We start from the raw sequence: 17,938 nt of genomic DNA, 5'->3' as shown, positions 1-17,938 counted from the left end.
TTTCAATAAAAAAAAATTTAGATATTAATTTTTTTATTTCAAAAGATTTTTAAATTTTTTTAGATTTTAAATAAAAATAAATTTAATTTAAATTTTCTAATAATTCTTTAAAAAAATTATTTGAAAAAATTAAATTTAAATAATTTTTTTTTCAAATTTTTAATCAAAGATTAAATTTTACAAAAATAAAAGTTAATTTAAATATTTTTACATTTTTCAATACAAAATTTTTTATTTTATTTTTTTTTAAAGATTTTTATGATTTTTTTTTATTTTTAATAAAAATAAAAATATTTAAAAAATAAAAACTAATTATTTTATTTTTAATTTTTTGGTAAAAAATTTATTAATTTTTGTTGTTTTAATTAAATTTAAAAAATTTTTATATAATTTTTTTTTTTAAAAGTTTAAAATTTGAAAAATAAAATAAAAACATTCATCAATAAAAAAAATTAATTATTATTTTTTTTCATTAAAAATTTTGTATATAAAGAAAAATGAAAATTAATTTAAAAAATTTTACATTTTTCAATAAAACATTTAGGTTTATTTTTTAGAAATTTATTTTTTTATTTTTTAATTTAAATGTTTTTAATAATTTTAAAATATTTTTTGTATTTTTTATAAATACCTAATTTTAAATTTAAAAAAATAATTTTTTTAAAAATAATTTAATAATTTTTTTTTATTTAAAATTTTTTTGTAAAAATCCAAAATTAAAAAATTAATTAAATATAAAGAAATTGTTAAAATTAAAAAAAAATTAGAAAATTATCTCAAAAATAAAAAAAAAATAAAAATTAAAATGCACTTAAGATTTCCCTTCCGTAAAAAATTTCGCAATCTCTTTGATTCAATGCCATTTTATCCCATCTTGTACTTTGCTGGGGATCATCTCTGCTTACAACAACATCCAGACAGACAACAATAAATATAAGGAAGCAAACAAACTGTGTCACAACAATGGCAGTAACTCTGCCAACCGCCGTTATATCATCTCCCTTTTTTCTTACGAAAGTCATGCAGAAATGCAAAAAAAAATATAAAAATAACTGAAAAGTCAAATATGAGATAAAATGAATATAAAATTGCGAGAAAACTCACCGTGCGACTGTACGAGCGTATTATTTTTAGAGCATGCCGACAGACAACTTGTAGCTGTTGCTGTTGAAATTTCAAGGAGACTCAAAAAGGAAATCATAAATGCACGAGTGAATCTGCAGTTGCGCTTTTGTTTGTTCATTTCCCATGCAAATTTTGTGGCAAACAGCAAACGTTCATTCGTCAAATTGCAATCTTATGTAAAAAAATGAAACAAATTCTTGCAAGGAAGGAAAATACGAGACTGGATTGTCATTCGAACGTGATTCCGCCGCGACTTGCAAAAAAAAATTGTGATATGACAAGAAACTTTTTTTTATAATTTTGTGACAATTGTCTGTTGCGAGATGCTTCGATCGCGTTTTATGGCATCCCCGATATTACATCGCAGCAGCAGCCATCTGTGGATGTCATAAATGCTCGTTTTCACTTCGGGTATGTGATAGGCGTACAGCAGCGGATTCGTGGCACATCTAACGCACCGAAGCACAAGCAGAGCGTTAATAATGTGAACGTTTGCTGTGAATGTCTCATCAAACACGTTGATGGTATCGAGGATGTAGAGCGGTAGCCAGCACACGAGAAACAAAAGGACATTCAGAAAGATGACTGCACTTGTCTTAACGTGAAAACTTTTCATGTTGCTAGATGGCTTTTTGTCGGGCACAACGCCTAACGTCGTAAATCGGTGTGTCATCTGCAAAAGAAATCAGGGCGATGCAATAATTAGAAATGTTTTCATAGAAGTTCATTTCGAGATTGGAAAATTTAATTTCGAATAGAAAAATTTAATTTCGAAAATAAAAATTTAATTTCGAAAGAAAAAGTTTAATTTCGAAAATAAAAATTTAATTTCGAAAATAAAAATTTAATTTCGAAAAGAAAAATTTAATTTCGAAAAAAAAATTAATTTCGAAAGGAAAAATTTAATTTCGAAAAAAAAAAATTTATTTAGAAAAAAAAATTCATTTCGAAAATAAAAATTTAATTTCGAAAAAAAAAATTTAATTTCAAAAAATAAAAATTTAATTTCGAAAAAAAAAATTTAATTTGAAAATAAAAATTTCGATAAAAAAATTAATTTCGAAAATAAAAATTTAATTTTGAAAATCAAAATTTAATTTCGAAAATAATAATTTCATTTCGAAAATAAAAATTTAATTTCGAAAATAAAAATTTAATTTCGAAAAAAAATTTAATTTCGAAAAGAAAAATTTAATTTCGAAAAAAAAATTTAATTTCGAAAAAAAATTTGAATTTCGAAAATAAAAATTTAATTTCGAAAATAAAAATTTCATTTCGAAAAGAAAAATTTAATTTCGAAAACATTTTTGATTATTGCATTGACCTTCGTTCTTACAAAAATCTTCAAAACTTACCGCTTTTATGAATCTAATATAAATCGCCACATAACACAAAATCATGACACTTGCAGCTGGAACGACCATCCCAAAAGTAACCAATAACGTGACATTTTTCGGTACAATTTCCAAAAAGTAACACGTGTCATCGTCCAAATTGTTTCCCAAAATAATCGGAGATCCAAATAAAAATCCCATGATCCAGTGACTCGCAATGTGACCTTCAAAGATAACAAAGTCAAACAAAAAAAAAACGATAAAATTTCGTTAAACCATAAATACATCGCACAACTTGACTCGTCCATTTCATCTGGAAAAAAATCGGAAACATCACCCCAATGAACTGCATTTCGACGGTCGATAACAACGCCATGATCGTAAATCCGACAGTCATAATTTGAAATCCCGTACTAAGTAAACACCATTCTCGTTGTCGATACGGAAGCCCGACGGAAGATAAAATCGCCAAGGGGACCGACACTGCCCCGTACAAGACATCAGCAATTGCCATTGAAATAACGTAAGATCGAATTGTCGTTTGTTTCCCTTTTTTCACGTAAAAAGCCACTAAGACAATCAAATTTGTCAAAACCGAGAGAATGCCAAAAGCGATACTCGTAATAACGTAAGGGAAATCACTTTCTTTGACATACGATGCGTTTCGCGGTAACGTGATGCGATCCATATTGCGTCTCAATTTTCGTTACATTTTAATTTTTCAGGCGATGTTTATGGCACGAGCTCCAAAATATGACTAACGTTCGGTCGTGCCTCGCAATATTTCACAATTTACTAATAAAAAGAAAGAATAAAGACATACTTTGTTTGCTAAGTCAACATTATTAATTATTTGTAAAAATAGCGAGATTCGTTCATTTTTCGTGTACGAGGCAAATAATTTTATCATCGGGTAAGAAACAATCTCTTAAAAATTTTTTCGAACGAGATTTTCATTCCTAATTTACCGCTTCCGCTCCAGATTTTAACGACAATCTATCATATTTAACCTCATTTTATTATTATCATCGCGATAAGTGTCAAGTTTCTGGATGAAAAATTTGCATTTTTATATCGCAATTGTGTGTGAGAAGTGAACTCTTGCGTGAGATTCAAAAAATGTAGTAAAATGTAGGAAAAGATGAAACAAATGTTTGCTTCCGGTTTCCTTTTGTGCAGGCATGCGATGTCAAGTAATGACAAAGTGATTTTTTTTCTTCTTTTTTTTTGCAGAGCTTTGCCTTTGGAGCATTTGTTGCAACTTCCAAGTACAACTGTCTCATTATTATGCATTTATGCTGTTTTTATGGAAAAGTCGAGACATAAAAAAATGGAGAAAGTTTTCCTTAAAAGACAAAACTATAAATTTTATCGGATTTCGTTTTAATTTTACTCCTTTTAAAAAAATAATTTTACTCCTTCAGAAATTTGCTTATTAAGAAATTAATTTTACTCCTTAAGAATTTTACTCATTAAAAAAAAATTTTACTCCTTCAGAAATTTGCTCATTAAGAAATTAATTTTACTCCTTAAGAAATTAATTTTACTCCTTAAGAAATTAATTTTACTCCTTCAGAAATTAATTTTACTCCTTCAGAAATTGAATTTACTCCTTAAGAAATTAATTTTGCTCATTAAGAAATTAATTTTACTTCTTAAGAATTCATTACTCCTTCAGAAATTAATTGTACTCCTTCAGAAATTATTTTTACTCCTTAAGAAATTAATTTTACTCCTTCAGAAATTATTTTTACTCCTTAAGAAATTAATTTTACTCCTTCAGAAATTAATTTTACTCCTTAAGAAATTAATTTTACTCCTTCAGAAATTAATTTTACTCCTTAAGAAATTAATTTTACTCCTTCAGAAATTAATTTTACTCCTTAAGAAATTAATTTTACTCCTTCAGAAATTAATTTTACTCCTTCAGAAATTAATTTTACTCCTTCAGAAATTAATTTTACTCCTTAAGAAATTAATTTTACTCCTTAAGAATGTAATTTTACTCTTTGAGAAATTAAGTTAAGAATTATTCATCCAGACATCAAATCTTACAAAATACCTCAACTTTTCCTTCGAAATGCATCAAAAACGCATTTCTTTCAGTAGATAGACTCTTTGTCTGACATCATCCTGTATCCGGCCTAATAAATCTTCTTTAGATTTGTCTCTTTTACGATATTTACAAATCTTTTGCATACCACAGAGATCTTTATTACCAACTTTCGCATAAAGAAAATTATTACATTCTCTCTCCTGTGTGTCCTTGTAGTAACCGAAAAACCTCAAAAATAGGTCAACTAATAATAAATTTCTATCAAAATTAGGTTATTATTATTGTCTCCATATTTCTCTTGTGATGACAAGTCTCCCCCTCATCATTGTGCCATCATCGCATCTGCCAGAAGGCAAAAAATACTGCTCAGCGTATTATCATTATTACTTTTAAAATAGGCATTAAGCAAATAATAATGTGGTCGTTTTTTATCATCATTTTAATTCAACGCCAAACAGGAGTAGATTTTCACTATCATTACGTCTCCAACTCTCTCCATAAGCTGCGTAACTGAATAATGTCACAAACTACTGCCGGATGTAATAATAAGCAGAAGTTGATTGCAAAAACCAAGAGATTAGGTTGCTTGAAAAAAATTACTCTGAACTAAATGAAAATTATTTTTGCTAAATTTTCATCACCCTATTGGAACACTTAACGAGACAAACATTAATTACAATGTGCCACACTTTTTAACTTAATAGGATTTCGAGAGAGCGAGAGAAAATGTTGGAAATTGATACAATATTGTCTTTTGTGCGAAATCTGGTTATCTTCAATGACAGCCAACAAAATGCGTTTTAACGCGGAAAATTTCAAACATTTTTCCGGAAACCTTACAAATCCGCATGCAAATTTACGCTCTCTTCCCCTGCATCCATTTTGATCGCCCAAACTAAACATTGTTTACCTTTTCTACGGGAATCTACGAATTGGAAGGCTGGAAAATGAGGTCAATGCTTTTTATTTTTACCTTACATTGTGACATTTTACACTTTTATGTGTGTGTGTGAAATAAAAAGGAATCGTGAGAAAACCAAATTGGCATGAAGTGAAATTCAGTTGCTCTCGTAAAAAAAGCAGTGAACGGGAGATAAATGTATTTTTAGATTATTTGCGGGAGCTACGACAATTTTTCCAATGCTTCCAAGTATTTGGAGGATATTTAACGGTTTTGTATGTACGACATATGTCAAAAAGTGACCTTTCTCTAATAATAGTAAATTATTTAACTTTTTCTTATCTTTTTATTATTACGAGTGTGGCATACATTTTACGCTTCGATGCCCACAAATCATATATTTTTGGTAGAAGACTTGTGAAAAGACAAAGATACCATTCAAATAATATTTTTTTTATCATATTATTATGTCATTTGAGATTATGTCATATTACGTAGATGAGATTAATTTAAAAAAAAAATAAAAATAAAATAAATAAACAAATATTAAAAAATAAATTTAATATAATTTTATTAAAATAAAATAAAATATTTTTTAAATTACAAAATAAATTTTTAGTAAATTTTTAAATTTTATTTTAATTTATATTAATAATATTTTTTGGACAACCGTGATCTACAAAAGTTGAAAAAATTTTGAAAAATCGGTATGTGAGCCCTCATAATAAGAGGATTTTGACTTAAATTTTTTTTCATCAATTTTTTTTGCTAACATCTTTAAATGGCTCCTGTACATCGAAAACGCAAAATTTGGAAAAAGTCCAAAACAAAAGTTGTTTCTAAAGACAAAACCTTCAATTTGAGACGGAGAACGGTGCTCTAACTCAATTTTCAAAAATGGGTACATGAGCCCTCATAATAAGAGGATTTTGGCTGAAATTTTTTTTTGCTAACATTTTTAAAAGGCTCCTGTACATCGAAAACGCAAAATTTAGAAAAAGTCCAAAACAAAAGTTGTTTCTAAAGACAAAACCTTCAATTTGAGACGGAGAACGGTGCTCTAACTCAATTTTCAAAAATGGGTACATGAGCCCTCATAATAAGAGGATTTTGGCTGAAATTTTTTTTCATAAATTTTTTTTGCTAACATCTTTAAAAGGCTCCTGTACATCGGAAACGCAAAATTTGGAAAAAGTCCAAAACAAAAGTTGTTTCTAAAGACAAAACCTTAAATTTGAGACGGAGAACGGTGCTCTAACTCAATTTTCAAAAATGGGTACATGAGCCCTCATAATAAGAGGATTTTGGCTGAAATTTTTTTTGCTAACATCTTTAAAAGGCTCCTGTATTTATTTTTTCAATTTTCAAAAATCGGTATGCCCTCTTAATAAGAGGATTTTGATGAACATCTTTAAAAGGCTCCTGTACATCGAAAACGCAAAATTTGGAAAAAGTCCAAAACAAAAGTTGAATGAAATTTACCTTCAATTTTAGAAAAATCTAACTTGGATTGAAAATAATAAGAGGATTTTGAAAATTTTTTTTGCCTCCTGTACATCGAAAACGCAAAATTTGGAAAAAGTCCAAAACAAAAGTTGTTTCTAAAGACAAAACCTTCAATTTGAGACGGAGAACGGTGATCTAACTCAATTTTCAAAAATGGGCTAACATCTTTAAAAAATGTACATGAGCCCTCATGATCATAATAAGAGGATTTTGGCTGAAATTTTTTTTGCTAACATCTTTAAAAAGCTCCTGTAAATACGGAAAAACTTTTGAATAGTTTTTCTTAAAACCTTCAATTTTTTGGGTACATGAGCCCTCATAATAAGAGGATATTGGCAGAAATTTTTTTTTTTATAAATTTTTTTTTGCTAACATCTTTAAAAAGCTCCTGTACATCGAAAACGCAAAATTTGGAAAAAGTCCAAAACAAAAGTTGTTTCTAAAGACAAAACCTTCAATTTGAGACGGAGAACGTTGATCTAACTCAATTTTCAAAAATGGGTACATGAGCCCTCATAATAAGAGGATTTTGGCAGAAATTTTTTTTGCTAACATCTTTAAAAGGCTCCTGTACATCGAAAACGCAAAATTTGGAAAAAGTCCAAAACAAAAGTTGTTTCTAATGCCAAAACCTTCAATTTGAGCCAAAACAAAAGTTGTTTCTAAAAATGCCAAAACCTTCAATTTGAGACGGAGAACGGTTCTAACTCAATTTTCAAAAATGGGTACATGAGCTCTAATAATAAGAGGATTTTGGCTGAAATTTTTTTTGTCAAAAAAAACAAAAGTTGTTTCTAATGCCAAAACCTTCAATTTGTGCTGGAGAACCGTGATCTACAAAAATTTTCAAAAATGACATGAGCCCTTTGAACCTCATCTTTAAAAAGCTCTGTATTTTGGAAAAAGTCCAAAACAAAAGTTGTTTCTAAAGACAAAACCTTCAATTTGAGACGGAGAACGGTGATCTAACTCAATTTTCAAAAATGGGTACATGAGCCCTCATAATAAGAGGATTTTGGCTGAAATTTTTTTTTGCTAACATCATTAAATGGCTCCTGTACATCGAAAACGCAAAATTGAAAAAAATCAACTTTAGAATACTTAAATTTTTTTTCATCAATTTTTTTTGCCAAAATTTAGAAAAAGTCCAAAACAAAAGTTGTTTCTAATGCCAAAACCTTCAATTTGAGCCGGAGAACCGTGATCTAGCTTAATTTTGAAAAATCGGTATGTGAGCCCTCATAATAAGAGGATTTTGACTTAAATTTTTTTTCATCAATTTTTTTTGCTAACATCTTTAAAAGGCGCAAAATCCAAAACAAAAGTTGTTTCTAAAGACAAAACCTTCAATTTGAGACGGAGAACGGTGATCTAAATTTTCAAAAATGCAAATAAAAGGATTCGAACCTCCAAACTTGATTTTTTTCAATTTCGTCAAAATTTTCAAAAATATGAGCCCTCAAATAAGAACTGAAATTTTTTTTCATCAATTTTTTTTGAAATCAAATATCGACTGTAGAATGAATATTTATTCAATTTTAGGCTTAAAACAAAACCTTCAAAAAATGACTTGCAAAAAAAATTTTTTTTCATCAGATTTTGAACCTCCAAACTCTGATTTTTTTGTTTCGTCAAATATCGACCCAATATGAACAGAAATCAACTTTAGAATGAATATTTATTCAATTTTAGGCTTAAAACTGGTCAAAAAATGACTTGCAAAAAAAATCAGAGTTTGAACCTCCAAACTCTGATTTTTTTGTTTCGTCAAATATCGACCCAATATGAACAGAAATCAACTTTAGAATGAATATTTATTCAATTTTAGGCTTAAAACTGGTCAAAAAATGACTTGCAAAAAAAATCAGAGTTTGAACCTCCAAACTCTGATTTTTTTGTTTCGTCAAATATCGACCCAATATGAACAGAAATCAACTTTAGAATGAATATTTATTCAATTTTAGGCTTAAAACTGATCAAAAAATGACTTGCAAAAAAAATCAGAGTTTGAACCTCCAAACTCTGATTTTTTTGTTTCGTCAAATATCGACCCAATATGAACAGAAATCAACTTTAAAATGAATATTTATTCAATTTTAGGCTTAAAACTGGTCAAAAAATGACTTGCAAAAAAAATCAGAGTTTGAACCTCCAAACTCAAATTTTCCAAACTTAAATTTTTTTTCATCAATTTTTTTTGCTAACATCTTTAAATGGCTCCTGTACATCGAAAACGCAAAATTTTGAAAAAGTCCAAAACAAAAGTTGTTTCTAATGCCAAAATCTTCAATTTGAGCTGGAGAACCGTGATCTACAAAAGTTGAAAAAATTTTGAAAAATCGGTATGTTTTTATTACTAATTATTTACCTAATTTAATTTAATTAAATTTAAATAATTTATTTTTAATATTTTTTTTTTTCAATGACATGACTTAATAATTTTAATAAAATCTGTGCCTTTTAAAAAAGGTGAAAGACCTGTAATTTACTTAGTCATGACATTCAAGTAACTTCCGCTTTTTTTTACCGTAACACCAAATTTTCCAGTCGATAACAACTCTAATCAGATCTATCATTAAAATTGTTCAGAAAAGTTAACTGTACCATACAAAATTTAAAGTCACCATTGACTGAACTGAGCTAAAAACTTCACGTGACAGACATTAAAAAAACTATTTTTCTAACAATTTCAAATAAAAATTAAAAAATAGGGAAAAATGATACACATATACACGAATGACACCTATTATTATTAAATTAAATGCGTAACTATTCATTCATATGTGTAGCAATGTAGTAAAATTTTTACAACAACATCAAAAGTTGGGAAGAGGAGCAATAGACCATGATTCCACGCTAACTAAATTCAAAAATGAACGTGCATTGTGCAAAGCAACACACTCAACAATGATGTTCTGTCGCAATTTTTTACGTTTTTTGGTCAGGTTGATGAATTCAGTGATTCATCAGCTCCATACGCGACGACGACGACGACTTGAACAATGAAAAAGTTTTGTTTTTGTGTATTTTTTGTGTACATTTTGAAAATAGTTTGAAATAAGTCGTTGAATAAATCGGTTGTCAATCGGAGTGTGTTTGATTGATGTTCCTTATTTTTATTTATTTCGAGCAGTGCATTAAGAAAATTAAAGGATTTATAAATAGTGAAAGTCAAGAAACTCTTTAGACATGACCATCAATTATAAAGTGATGTGCACAAGTTGAAGGTGAGAGAAACGATACGCGTGTTAATGACTTTTTGATTTGCAATTCATCATTTTTATTGTGCTTGAAACAATAAACAATTAGACAATTGCAGTTGTGCAATTTGATTGTCACTTCCGAATTAGGAAAAAAATACATTTTGGGAGTTTTTGTCAATTTTTTTTAAAATTAATTCGTTAAAACAATTTTTTTTTTCATAAAAAAAAATGTTTACAAAATAACGAACAATCCTATTAAAAATAAAAAATTAAAAAAATGAAATTTAAAAAAATTTCAATTTTTTGGCATGTTGAACTTTAAAAGCTCAAAATTTGAGTTCTGGATAATAAATTTTCCCAAAAATTAAAAATTTTCTGGATTTATTTTTAATTTCATTTTTACTTAAGATTGTTCGTCATCTCGAGTTAATTGAATATTTTTAAAATAAGGAGAATAAATTTAATATTTTCATTTTTTGTCCCATTTTCATGGAAAAGTTAGGAAAGAATTATTTTTAATTTAATTATTTAACCTAATTTTAAATTTCTATTTATTTTTTTTAAATTATTATTTAATTAATTATTAAAAAAAAATAAAATTTTAATTTTAAAAATATATTTTTTTTTGTCTTATGTAAAATTTTTGAAAATGGAGAGGAAAGAAATATTTTTTTTTAATTTATTAATTAATTAATTAATTATTTTTTTTAAATAATTTAATGAAAAAAAATTCAACCACGTGACTTTAAAAATTTTTTCTTATACATTTCAATAAAAAACGTCTCATTTAAGCAGATTATTTTATTTATTTATTTATTATTTTTTTATTTTTCTTTAAATTAATTTTTGAATTAAAAAAAAATATTTTTGTGACTTTAAAAAAAATTATTCTTTTATTTTTATTCTATTTTTCGTATAATTTTATTCAAAACTTCAATTTTTCATAATTATTTAATCAGAAAAAAATAATTTGTATTTAATTTTTATTTTTTCCCTGATTTTTTTTTCGACAAAATCGAATGAGGAGCGACAAAAAATGAAAATATTAAATTTATTCGCATAAAACATATTTTCGTTTGTGAATATTATTTTTTGTTTTATTTTACCACAAACGAAAATATGTTTTATTGAGAAAATGATCTATTTGAGATACGAAACAAGCAATTCTAAAAAAAAAAAAATTTAAAAAAATTCAGAAAATTTTTGATTTTTGGGCATTTTTGATACTTTTGAAAGCTCACTTCGAGCTCTCATAATTTTTTTTCCCAAAAATCCAAAATTTTCTGAATTTTTTTTTTACTTTTTGCTTGTTTCGTATCTCAAATAAATAATTTTTACAATGAAAAGTTCAAAATCCGTTAAAATTTGATTTTTATTTGGTTTTATTCTTCATTCGGACCCAACAAGTCAACTTCCTCAAGCTCCGCCGCTGTAGTTTCTTTCATTTCTGTCTCTTCATTCGAAACCGAAGTCTCCGAATTGTCTTCTACCGCAAATTTTGATTTGTCATCATACAGCGGATTATTAAAAGACGATGGTTTGACTTCATCTTCCTTTTCATCGTCTTCATCTTCGACAATTTGAACGACGTCAATGTCCACAGTCTCATCAGTTCGCTGATTATCGAACCGCGCAAAAATAAATTGAGATCCTGTTGGTAATTGACGATTTCTCAACATCGCCAAGAGATTCGATATGGACCTATCCTCGTAATGATAGACATAAAAGGCTCCCAAAAAGGCGGCAACGACGAGAAAAGTGACAAAAATGAAGGAAAACACGTTATTTGTCCCTGGAACGTACGACATTCCCGATTGTTGGAACAAAAATTGAGTTTTGAACATTTTATCGATCAAATTTTGCTTTAAATAACTCGCTATTGGTCCATGCATCTCATTTCCGGCTTCTTTATCGACAACAACTAACTGAAGTGAGTTCTTGGAACTAAAAGCGGCAAAATATTCGACAGATTTTTTGTCTAACGAACTAAAACTCAAAGTTTTATCAACAGATCTGAGGAAAGTTGAGACATTAAAATGCGGCGAAACCTCAAATTCGATAAAACTTCCGCATAATTTGCAACAAAAACCTTTTGGTTGAATGGGATCCACACAAAACGCCCCTTTTTCGTCGCAATTAACGTCATCGCAGAGATAATTTTGATGTTCGCAAACGCAATTGTGGCCATCGCTGCATTTCCCGACGTTCACAGTTGTCGCCAAGGAGTTCACAAACATCAAGGAACCCAATTCAGAGTTCAAAAATTCCTTAAAATCCTCTTTGTATGTTTTTCCATTGAGATTTATCGCGTGAAAATTCAAATATGGCGCGAAATTGAGGTCAACAAGTATCGTCGAGTCATTCGGAAACACAACAAAGTCATCTTCGCACGGAATTTTATGCGTATCTGGCGTCGCTTTGTTGTACTTTTGATCTTTTTCGTCGAAAACTGCTTCCCAATTGCCCGCGGAGAACCATTTTGCAGGACGAGGCGGTGCAAAAACGACTTCTTTGTCACATTTTTGATCGTTTTGAGTTACTTTGTTCGTTAAAGTTATTGAAACATCCGACGAGAGTAAAAGTCCTCCATTTTCCGACAAAATTAATTCACTTGCATCGATGTTGTCGCCCACAATTACAGGAGCATACAAGTCAACGGGAAATTTTATGACTTGATTTGAGCAATTTTTCGATGGCGGAATTTGATTTTTCCAACTTTTCGCATTTTCGAAGGAAGTTGAGCCTTTCCAGATTTTTTTGACGCTGGAAATTGAAGAAAAAAACGTTAACAAGAGGATAAATGTTGTGAATTTTTTCATGACTGATCTGCAGTGAAGTTTTTTTAATACTGAATATTTATCAAGGGGCGGAAAAAATTTAATTGAATTTTCGATATGAGCAGCGATGGAGTCAGGTTTCATTCAAAAGACTCTTAAAGTTGTCAAAATTTGTAAAAAAAAAATTTATAATAATTTTTTAAATTTTTTTCACATTTTGAATAATTGTTTTTAAGAACTTCTCTTTAAAAAATGATTCAAAATGATGAAAAATGTAAAAAAAAATTATTAAATTTTAAATTTTTTTCATTAAAATTAATTTTGATATTTTTTTTACATTTTTAAATATTTTTTTAAATTTTTTAAAATATTTTTTAAATTTTTTTTTTTAAATATTTTTTTAATTTTTTTTTTAAATATTTAAAAAATTTTTAAAAATCTCATTAAAATATTTTTTCAATATTTTTTTAATATTTTATTTTAAATATTTTTTTAATATTTATTTTTTTATATTTTTTAAATATTTTTTAAAAATACTTTTAAAATATTTTTTTTAAATATTTTTTTAAATTAAATTTATTTTTTTTTTAATTTTTCTTCTTTTTTAAGAAATTTCATATTTTTCAAATAGTTTTACCTTCTGAGGGGGGTTTTTAGCCCCCATATTGAACCATCCCTGATTCTAAAAATGAGTTGGTTCAAAATGATAAATTACTTTTTCTACAGAACGTTAGATGGCGCTGTCTTCAAGAAATTTTTTAACCTAAAATTCGTCTAAAAAGGAAAAATTTAAAACTTTTTACAAAGAAATTTCAATAGTTTTTGAGTCATTTTACATTTTTTCCAAAGAAAATTCTTAAAAATTTCATAAAAATTGTTCAAAAAGTCATTTTAAAAGGTATGAGAATTTCATAGAGGGCAGTACGAGAATCCCAATACAAAATCACACTTGACACAAATGTGTGAAAAACATTACAGAACACGTAGAACATACGTTACCCATTGAAAATCTCATTAAAATTGTCAATTTGACAAGTGAGACGAATGTAATTGATAATTTAAAAATCTTAAATTCACTTGCCTTCACAAAAAAGCCCAAATTTAGCTTAATTTTATCCGGAAAAAGTGTAAAATCTAGTCAAAGACGGTCTTTCAACCCCACAAATTATGGAAAATTCGTAAGTTTGTTCTTTCAACCAAAATTTTCCTCAAAAAAATCAATTTTCCTCCATTGCAGAATGATGGAAGAGACAAATCCCGAGCTGGATTCCACGGTAAAATTCACGTATGCCACTCCAGCGAACATGTTGCACAATCAAGTCGCACTGCCGCAAAACCCGATGCCGATTCGCGAATGGAAAGACATCACAAAGGAGTTTTTCGAGGCAGTTCAGGAGCTGGATGTCGGCGAATTGCAGCATGTTTTCCTCTTTGGGCTCTTCGAAGCCATGTCTGCGATCGAGATGATGGATCCCAAAATGGATGCCGGCATGAAACGAAATGAAGAACCGGCTCCCTTGACGTTTGAAACTGCCGTCAAATCCGGCGCGATTAAATTGAACGACATCAGTTACAAAGACACGATCGGATTGATGGACTCGATGTATGCGTGTCTCGTTTCGTGGCTCGAGGGACATTCGTTGGCACAAACACTCTTCACCTGTTTGTATTTGCACAAGCCACTGGAGATTCAGGATCAGAAATTGCGGGCTTTTTGTTGTGCAATGTTGAAACTTGTCGAGACGATTGGCAAACAAATTGTCAAGTAAGAATTTTTTTCATGAAAAATTTTATTAAAAATTAATTTTTTTCGTAATTTTTTGCAGTGTGAAAGTTTATGAAGAAGAGGATTTCCAATCAAGCACATATGGCTACGACTTATGTAGCATTTTCTCGTATAGTTATATTTTTACGATGCTCAAAACGGCGGAAGATGACTTAATTAAGAAAGGGAAGGAAGCCACGGGGGAACTGGCGGAAGAAATTCAAGGCGTTACGGCACGTTTGAAGTTTACGAGATTCTTTTTGCAAGTTCTTGTGACAGTTGAACCGAGACCTGTAAGTATTTTTAAGGTTAAAAGAGCTAAAAATGGATCCAGGAGAAAATTTATTAAGAAAATTTTCATATTGAGTCGAAATTTTAAATTTTTTTTTAATATTTTGAATTTTTTTAAGCTATTTTGGTTAAAATTTTTAAAGTTTTCATAATTTTTTTTTTTTTAATTTTTGAATTTCTAAAAATTTATAAACTTTTTAAAGAAAAATTTTTATTTTTTTCGTATTTTTTACTTACAAAAATTTTTCTCTTTAAATTTATTTATTTATTTTTTGACTCAAAGTTGATAAAATTATTTTTTAATGAAAATTCTTAAAATTTTCTCAATTGTTATTATGAACTTTAAAATTTTTTGAAGTTCTGTTTATAAATTTTGATTTTTTATTTGAAGCTTTTAAATTTTTTTTTCTTAAACTTTTAAAATTTTCAAAATCAATTTAAAAAAAAAATTTTTTTTTTTAAATTTTTAAATTTTTTTTTTTTTTAAATTTTTTAAAAATTTTTTTAAATTTTTATTTTTTTTTAATTTTTTTTTTAAAATTAAAATTTAAAAAAAAAATCAAAATTTTATTTGTTTTTCTAAATTCTTAAAATTTTGTATAATTTTATCATAAACTCTAAATTTTTTGAAAATTTTTAATTTTTTGGTTGAAATTTTTTACTACTAAATTTTTAAGAAAATTTTCAAAATTCGTTATTTTTAGCTTTTTATTTTTTTTTAATTCTTAAAATTTTTATATAATTTTTTTATCAGAAATTTTTAATTTATTTTTGAGAATTTAATTTAGAAAAATTTAGTTTTTCGATTAAAATTTTAAAAATTTTTATAATTTTCTTCTCAAACTTTTAAATAAAATATTAAGAAATTAAAAAAAAAATAAAATTCATTAAAAAAATTTTTTGGATAAAAAAAATTTCTCATTTATTATCCGAAAAAAAAATCAAAAATAAAAAAAAAAAATCTAAAAATTTTAATATTTAATTTAAAAAAATGAAAATTAATTTCAAACTGGATCCATTTTTGCTCAAAACGATAAAAAAATATATTTTAACTAACAAAAAATCATTATTTTTAGGAATCCGAGACCAAAGAAGCTGAAATAAACGAAATCGTGCGACTCCTTGGAGCAGCAATCGACTTAGTTCCCATCATAAAACGCACAGTTCCCTTAGGAACGCAACCAGAGCCGGACTGTAAGTTAATTTTTCCTCTTCAAAATCCAAAATTTCCAATTTTCATCTAAAAAAAACCTTTCAGCTGACGTTCCCAACCCCATCGGATTCTCCCTCATGGTAAACCAACGTCTTTTACCGCCAACATTTCCGCGTTTCACGAAATTCCGCGAACGCTCCAGCTGCTACACGTACATCGACGAACTTGTACAACGCATCAAACAGGCCTGCAAAGTAATTCACTGCACGAATTACCATCAAGCGCTAAATTTTTTCTTGGAATTCAGCAAAAAAGCCGGAGCGTGTTTGTTATCACGGAGTATTTTGCAACATTTGTTCTTCCGAGACGCTCCAAACTCGAATAAGATTTTCGGGTATAACGAAGTCGATCAGTTGCTCAAGAAATCGATTAAGGAATTTATTGCGCCGCCCGTTTTGACGCCGGAACATCCGCTGTATGCGAATCCGATGGCGAAAGATTGCGTCGACTCGTTTTTCTTCTATAATCAGTTGACTTTTGTGTCGTTCATTGAGATTTGCGGCTATAATCGGGCACGTCAGAGGGATAAATTGGCGAAATTACTCGATGGATTTGCGAATTTGCAGGAGGAAGCGGAGCGGGTGGATGCTTTTTTCCATAAATACATGAAATCCGAGTCGTTTGATGCCCCAAAGCACTTGGGATGCTTCGGAACGTGGGTTTTGTACTACAGTTTGCGTGCGATGTCGTTATATTTGCTCTCGGGACTCGAATTAGAGCTTTATAGTGTTCACGAGTACCTCTACATCTTCTGGTATTTGTACGAATTCCTCTTCGGATGGGCAGTTTCGGCTTTAACACGTGCCGACACCTACTTGAATGACGAAGACAAGTTCCTCGAGACGCGAAATCACGCCATGACAGGCAAAGGTAAGAAAAATAAAGGCGCCAATAAGACAAAAAACAAAAAAATGAAGCATCACACGCGCGAAATCATGTACAATCAAGCCCTTCAGAACATGTGCGGCGGTTATTACAAAGGACTCGCGGGATTTTTGCAAGAAGAACGCATCCCGCAACCTCTGCCGATGTTCAACAACGAAAAAGTCCGTTACGAACACCGATTTGCGCCGTTTACTGAACTAACGACACCCCCGCCCATGCCGTATTACGACTACAAACGCATGGAACTGCAACTTTTGCGGATTCCGTCGCAAGATCTCTTTTTGCATGCCGCGAAGCACTTTCATCAGGCACGAACGCTGTTAGAGGCGATACCCGATCCCGACGTTGAGATGATCGACATTCTCAAAATTGCGAAAACGAACTTTGTTGTCATGAATTTGCTGGCGAACGGACATAAGAAAGACTCGAAAACGCCGCCAGAATTTGACTTTAGTCTGCACAAGTACTATCCGATCATTAAGCAGCAATAAATCTCGTAGCAGTGTCGTTTTTTTTTGTATAACGTGTTTAAGATGTAGATTCGAAAGTTTTTAAATAGGAAAAAAAACCAAATAAAAATTTGAGTATAAAAATGTTTTTTTTTTTCTTTGGAATGAATTTTAATTTGAAATTAATTTTAATTAATTAATTTTTATTTTTTAATTAAATAATTAATTTTTAATTTAATTTACTTTTATTAATTTATTTTTTTTAAATTTTTTTGTTTGTCTTAGAATTTAAAAGAAAATTAAGAAAAAATTTAAAAAAAAATTTTTTTTTGTCCTTTTAATATTCGAAAAAATTAATAATTTTATTTTTTTTTTTAATTTTTTTTTTTTTTATTTTAAGAAAATTTTTATTTTTTTAAAAAAAATTTTTTTT

At 28.5% G+C, this 17,938-nt stretch overlaps 3 protein-coding genes across 4 annotated transcripts; 1 reads left to right on the top strand and 2 right to left on the bottom strand.

The window, feature by feature from the left end:
- Positions 1 to 689: 689 nt before the first annotated feature.
- Positions 690 to 3,189, bottom strand: LOC134834695 (adenosine receptor A2a-like). 2 transcript variants are annotated; one of them, XM_063849442.1, is made up of 4 exons: positions 2,745 to 3,189; positions 2,481 to 2,683; positions 1,105 to 1,798; positions 690 to 1,052 (listed from the first exon to the last, which is right to left on the bottom strand). In XM_063849442.1, the coding sequence occupies exons 1-3, from the start codon at positions 3,145 to 3,147 to the stop codon at positions 1,418 to 1,420; spliced, it is 987 nt and encodes a 328-aa protein (XP_063705512.1). In that variant the 5' UTR covers positions 3,148 to 3,189; the 3' UTR covers positions 690 to 1,052; positions 1,105 to 1,417. The 2 variants fall into 2 exon arrangements, with proteins under 2 accessions (XP_063705512.1, XP_063705513.1); XM_063849443.1 differs by having other exon boundaries at positions 690 to 1,008.
- An 8,154-nt stretch (positions 3,190 to 11,343) lies between these two features.
- LOC134834841 (protein amnionless) lies at positions 11,344 to 12,944 on the bottom strand. The gene has a single exon (XM_063849630.1). It carries the CDS (start codon positions 12,942 to 12,944, stop codon positions 11,508 to 11,510), a length of 1,437 nt encoding a protein of 478 aa, XP_063705700.1. The 3' UTR covers positions 11,344 to 11,507.
- A 1,002-nt stretch (positions 12,945 to 13,946) lies between these two features.
- Positions 13,947 to 17,641, top strand: LOC134833142 (N-alpha-acetyltransferase 35, NatC auxiliary subunit). Its single transcript, XM_063847368.1, has 5 exons — positions 13,947 to 14,080; positions 14,140 to 14,667; positions 14,729 to 14,960; positions 16,035 to 16,152; positions 16,217 to 17,641. The coding sequence occupies exons 1-5, from the start codon at positions 14,070 to 14,072 to the stop codon at positions 17,545 to 17,547; spliced, it is 2,220 nt and encodes a 739-aa protein (XP_063703438.1). The 5' UTR covers positions 13,947 to 14,069; the 3' UTR covers positions 17,548 to 17,641.
- Positions 17,642 to 17,938: the final 297 nt, after the last annotated feature.

Source organism: Culicoides brevitarsis, chromosome 3 (assembly GCF_036172545.1).
Source record: "Culicoides brevitarsis isolate CSIRO-B50_1 chromosome 3, AGI_CSIRO_Cbre_v1, whole genome shotgun sequence".
NCBI classification, from domain to species: Eukaryota; Metazoa; Arthropoda; class Insecta; order Diptera; family Ceratopogonidae; genus Culicoides; species Culicoides brevitarsis.
This window is presented reverse-complemented; position numbering and strand designations above follow the sequence as displayed.

What these genes read in the sequence shown, in the direction of transcription:
- LOC134834695 (XM_063849442.1), bottom strand. Translation starts at nt 3,147, where the DNA reads ATGGATCGCATCACGTTACCGCGAAACGCATCGTATGTCAAAGAAAGT. An exon ending in GACGAGTCAAGTTGTGCGAT is followed by an intron (nt 2,684 to 2,744) that starts GTATTTATGGTT and finishes TTATCTTTGAAG; the next exon opens with GTCACATTGCGAGTCACTGG. An exon ending in ATATTAGATTCATAAAAGCG is followed by an intron (nt 1,799 to 2,480) that starts GTAAGTTTTGAA and finishes TTTCTTTTGCAG; the next exon opens with ATGACACACCGATTTACGAC.
- LOC134834841 (XM_063849630.1), bottom strand. Translation starts at nt 12,944, where the DNA reads ATGAAAAAATTCACAACATTTATCCTCTTGTTAACGTTTTTTTCTTCA.
- LOC134833142 (XM_063847368.1), top strand. An exon ending in ATTGGCAAACAAATTGTCAA is followed by an intron (nt 14,668 to 14,728) that starts GTAAGAATTTTT and finishes AATTTTTTGCAG; the next exon opens with TGTGAAAGTTTATGAAGAAG. An exon ending in TGACAGTTGAACCGAGACCT is followed by an intron (nt 14,961 to 16,034) that starts GTAAGTATTTTT and finishes CATTATTTTTAG; the next exon opens with GAATCCGAGACCAAAGAAGC.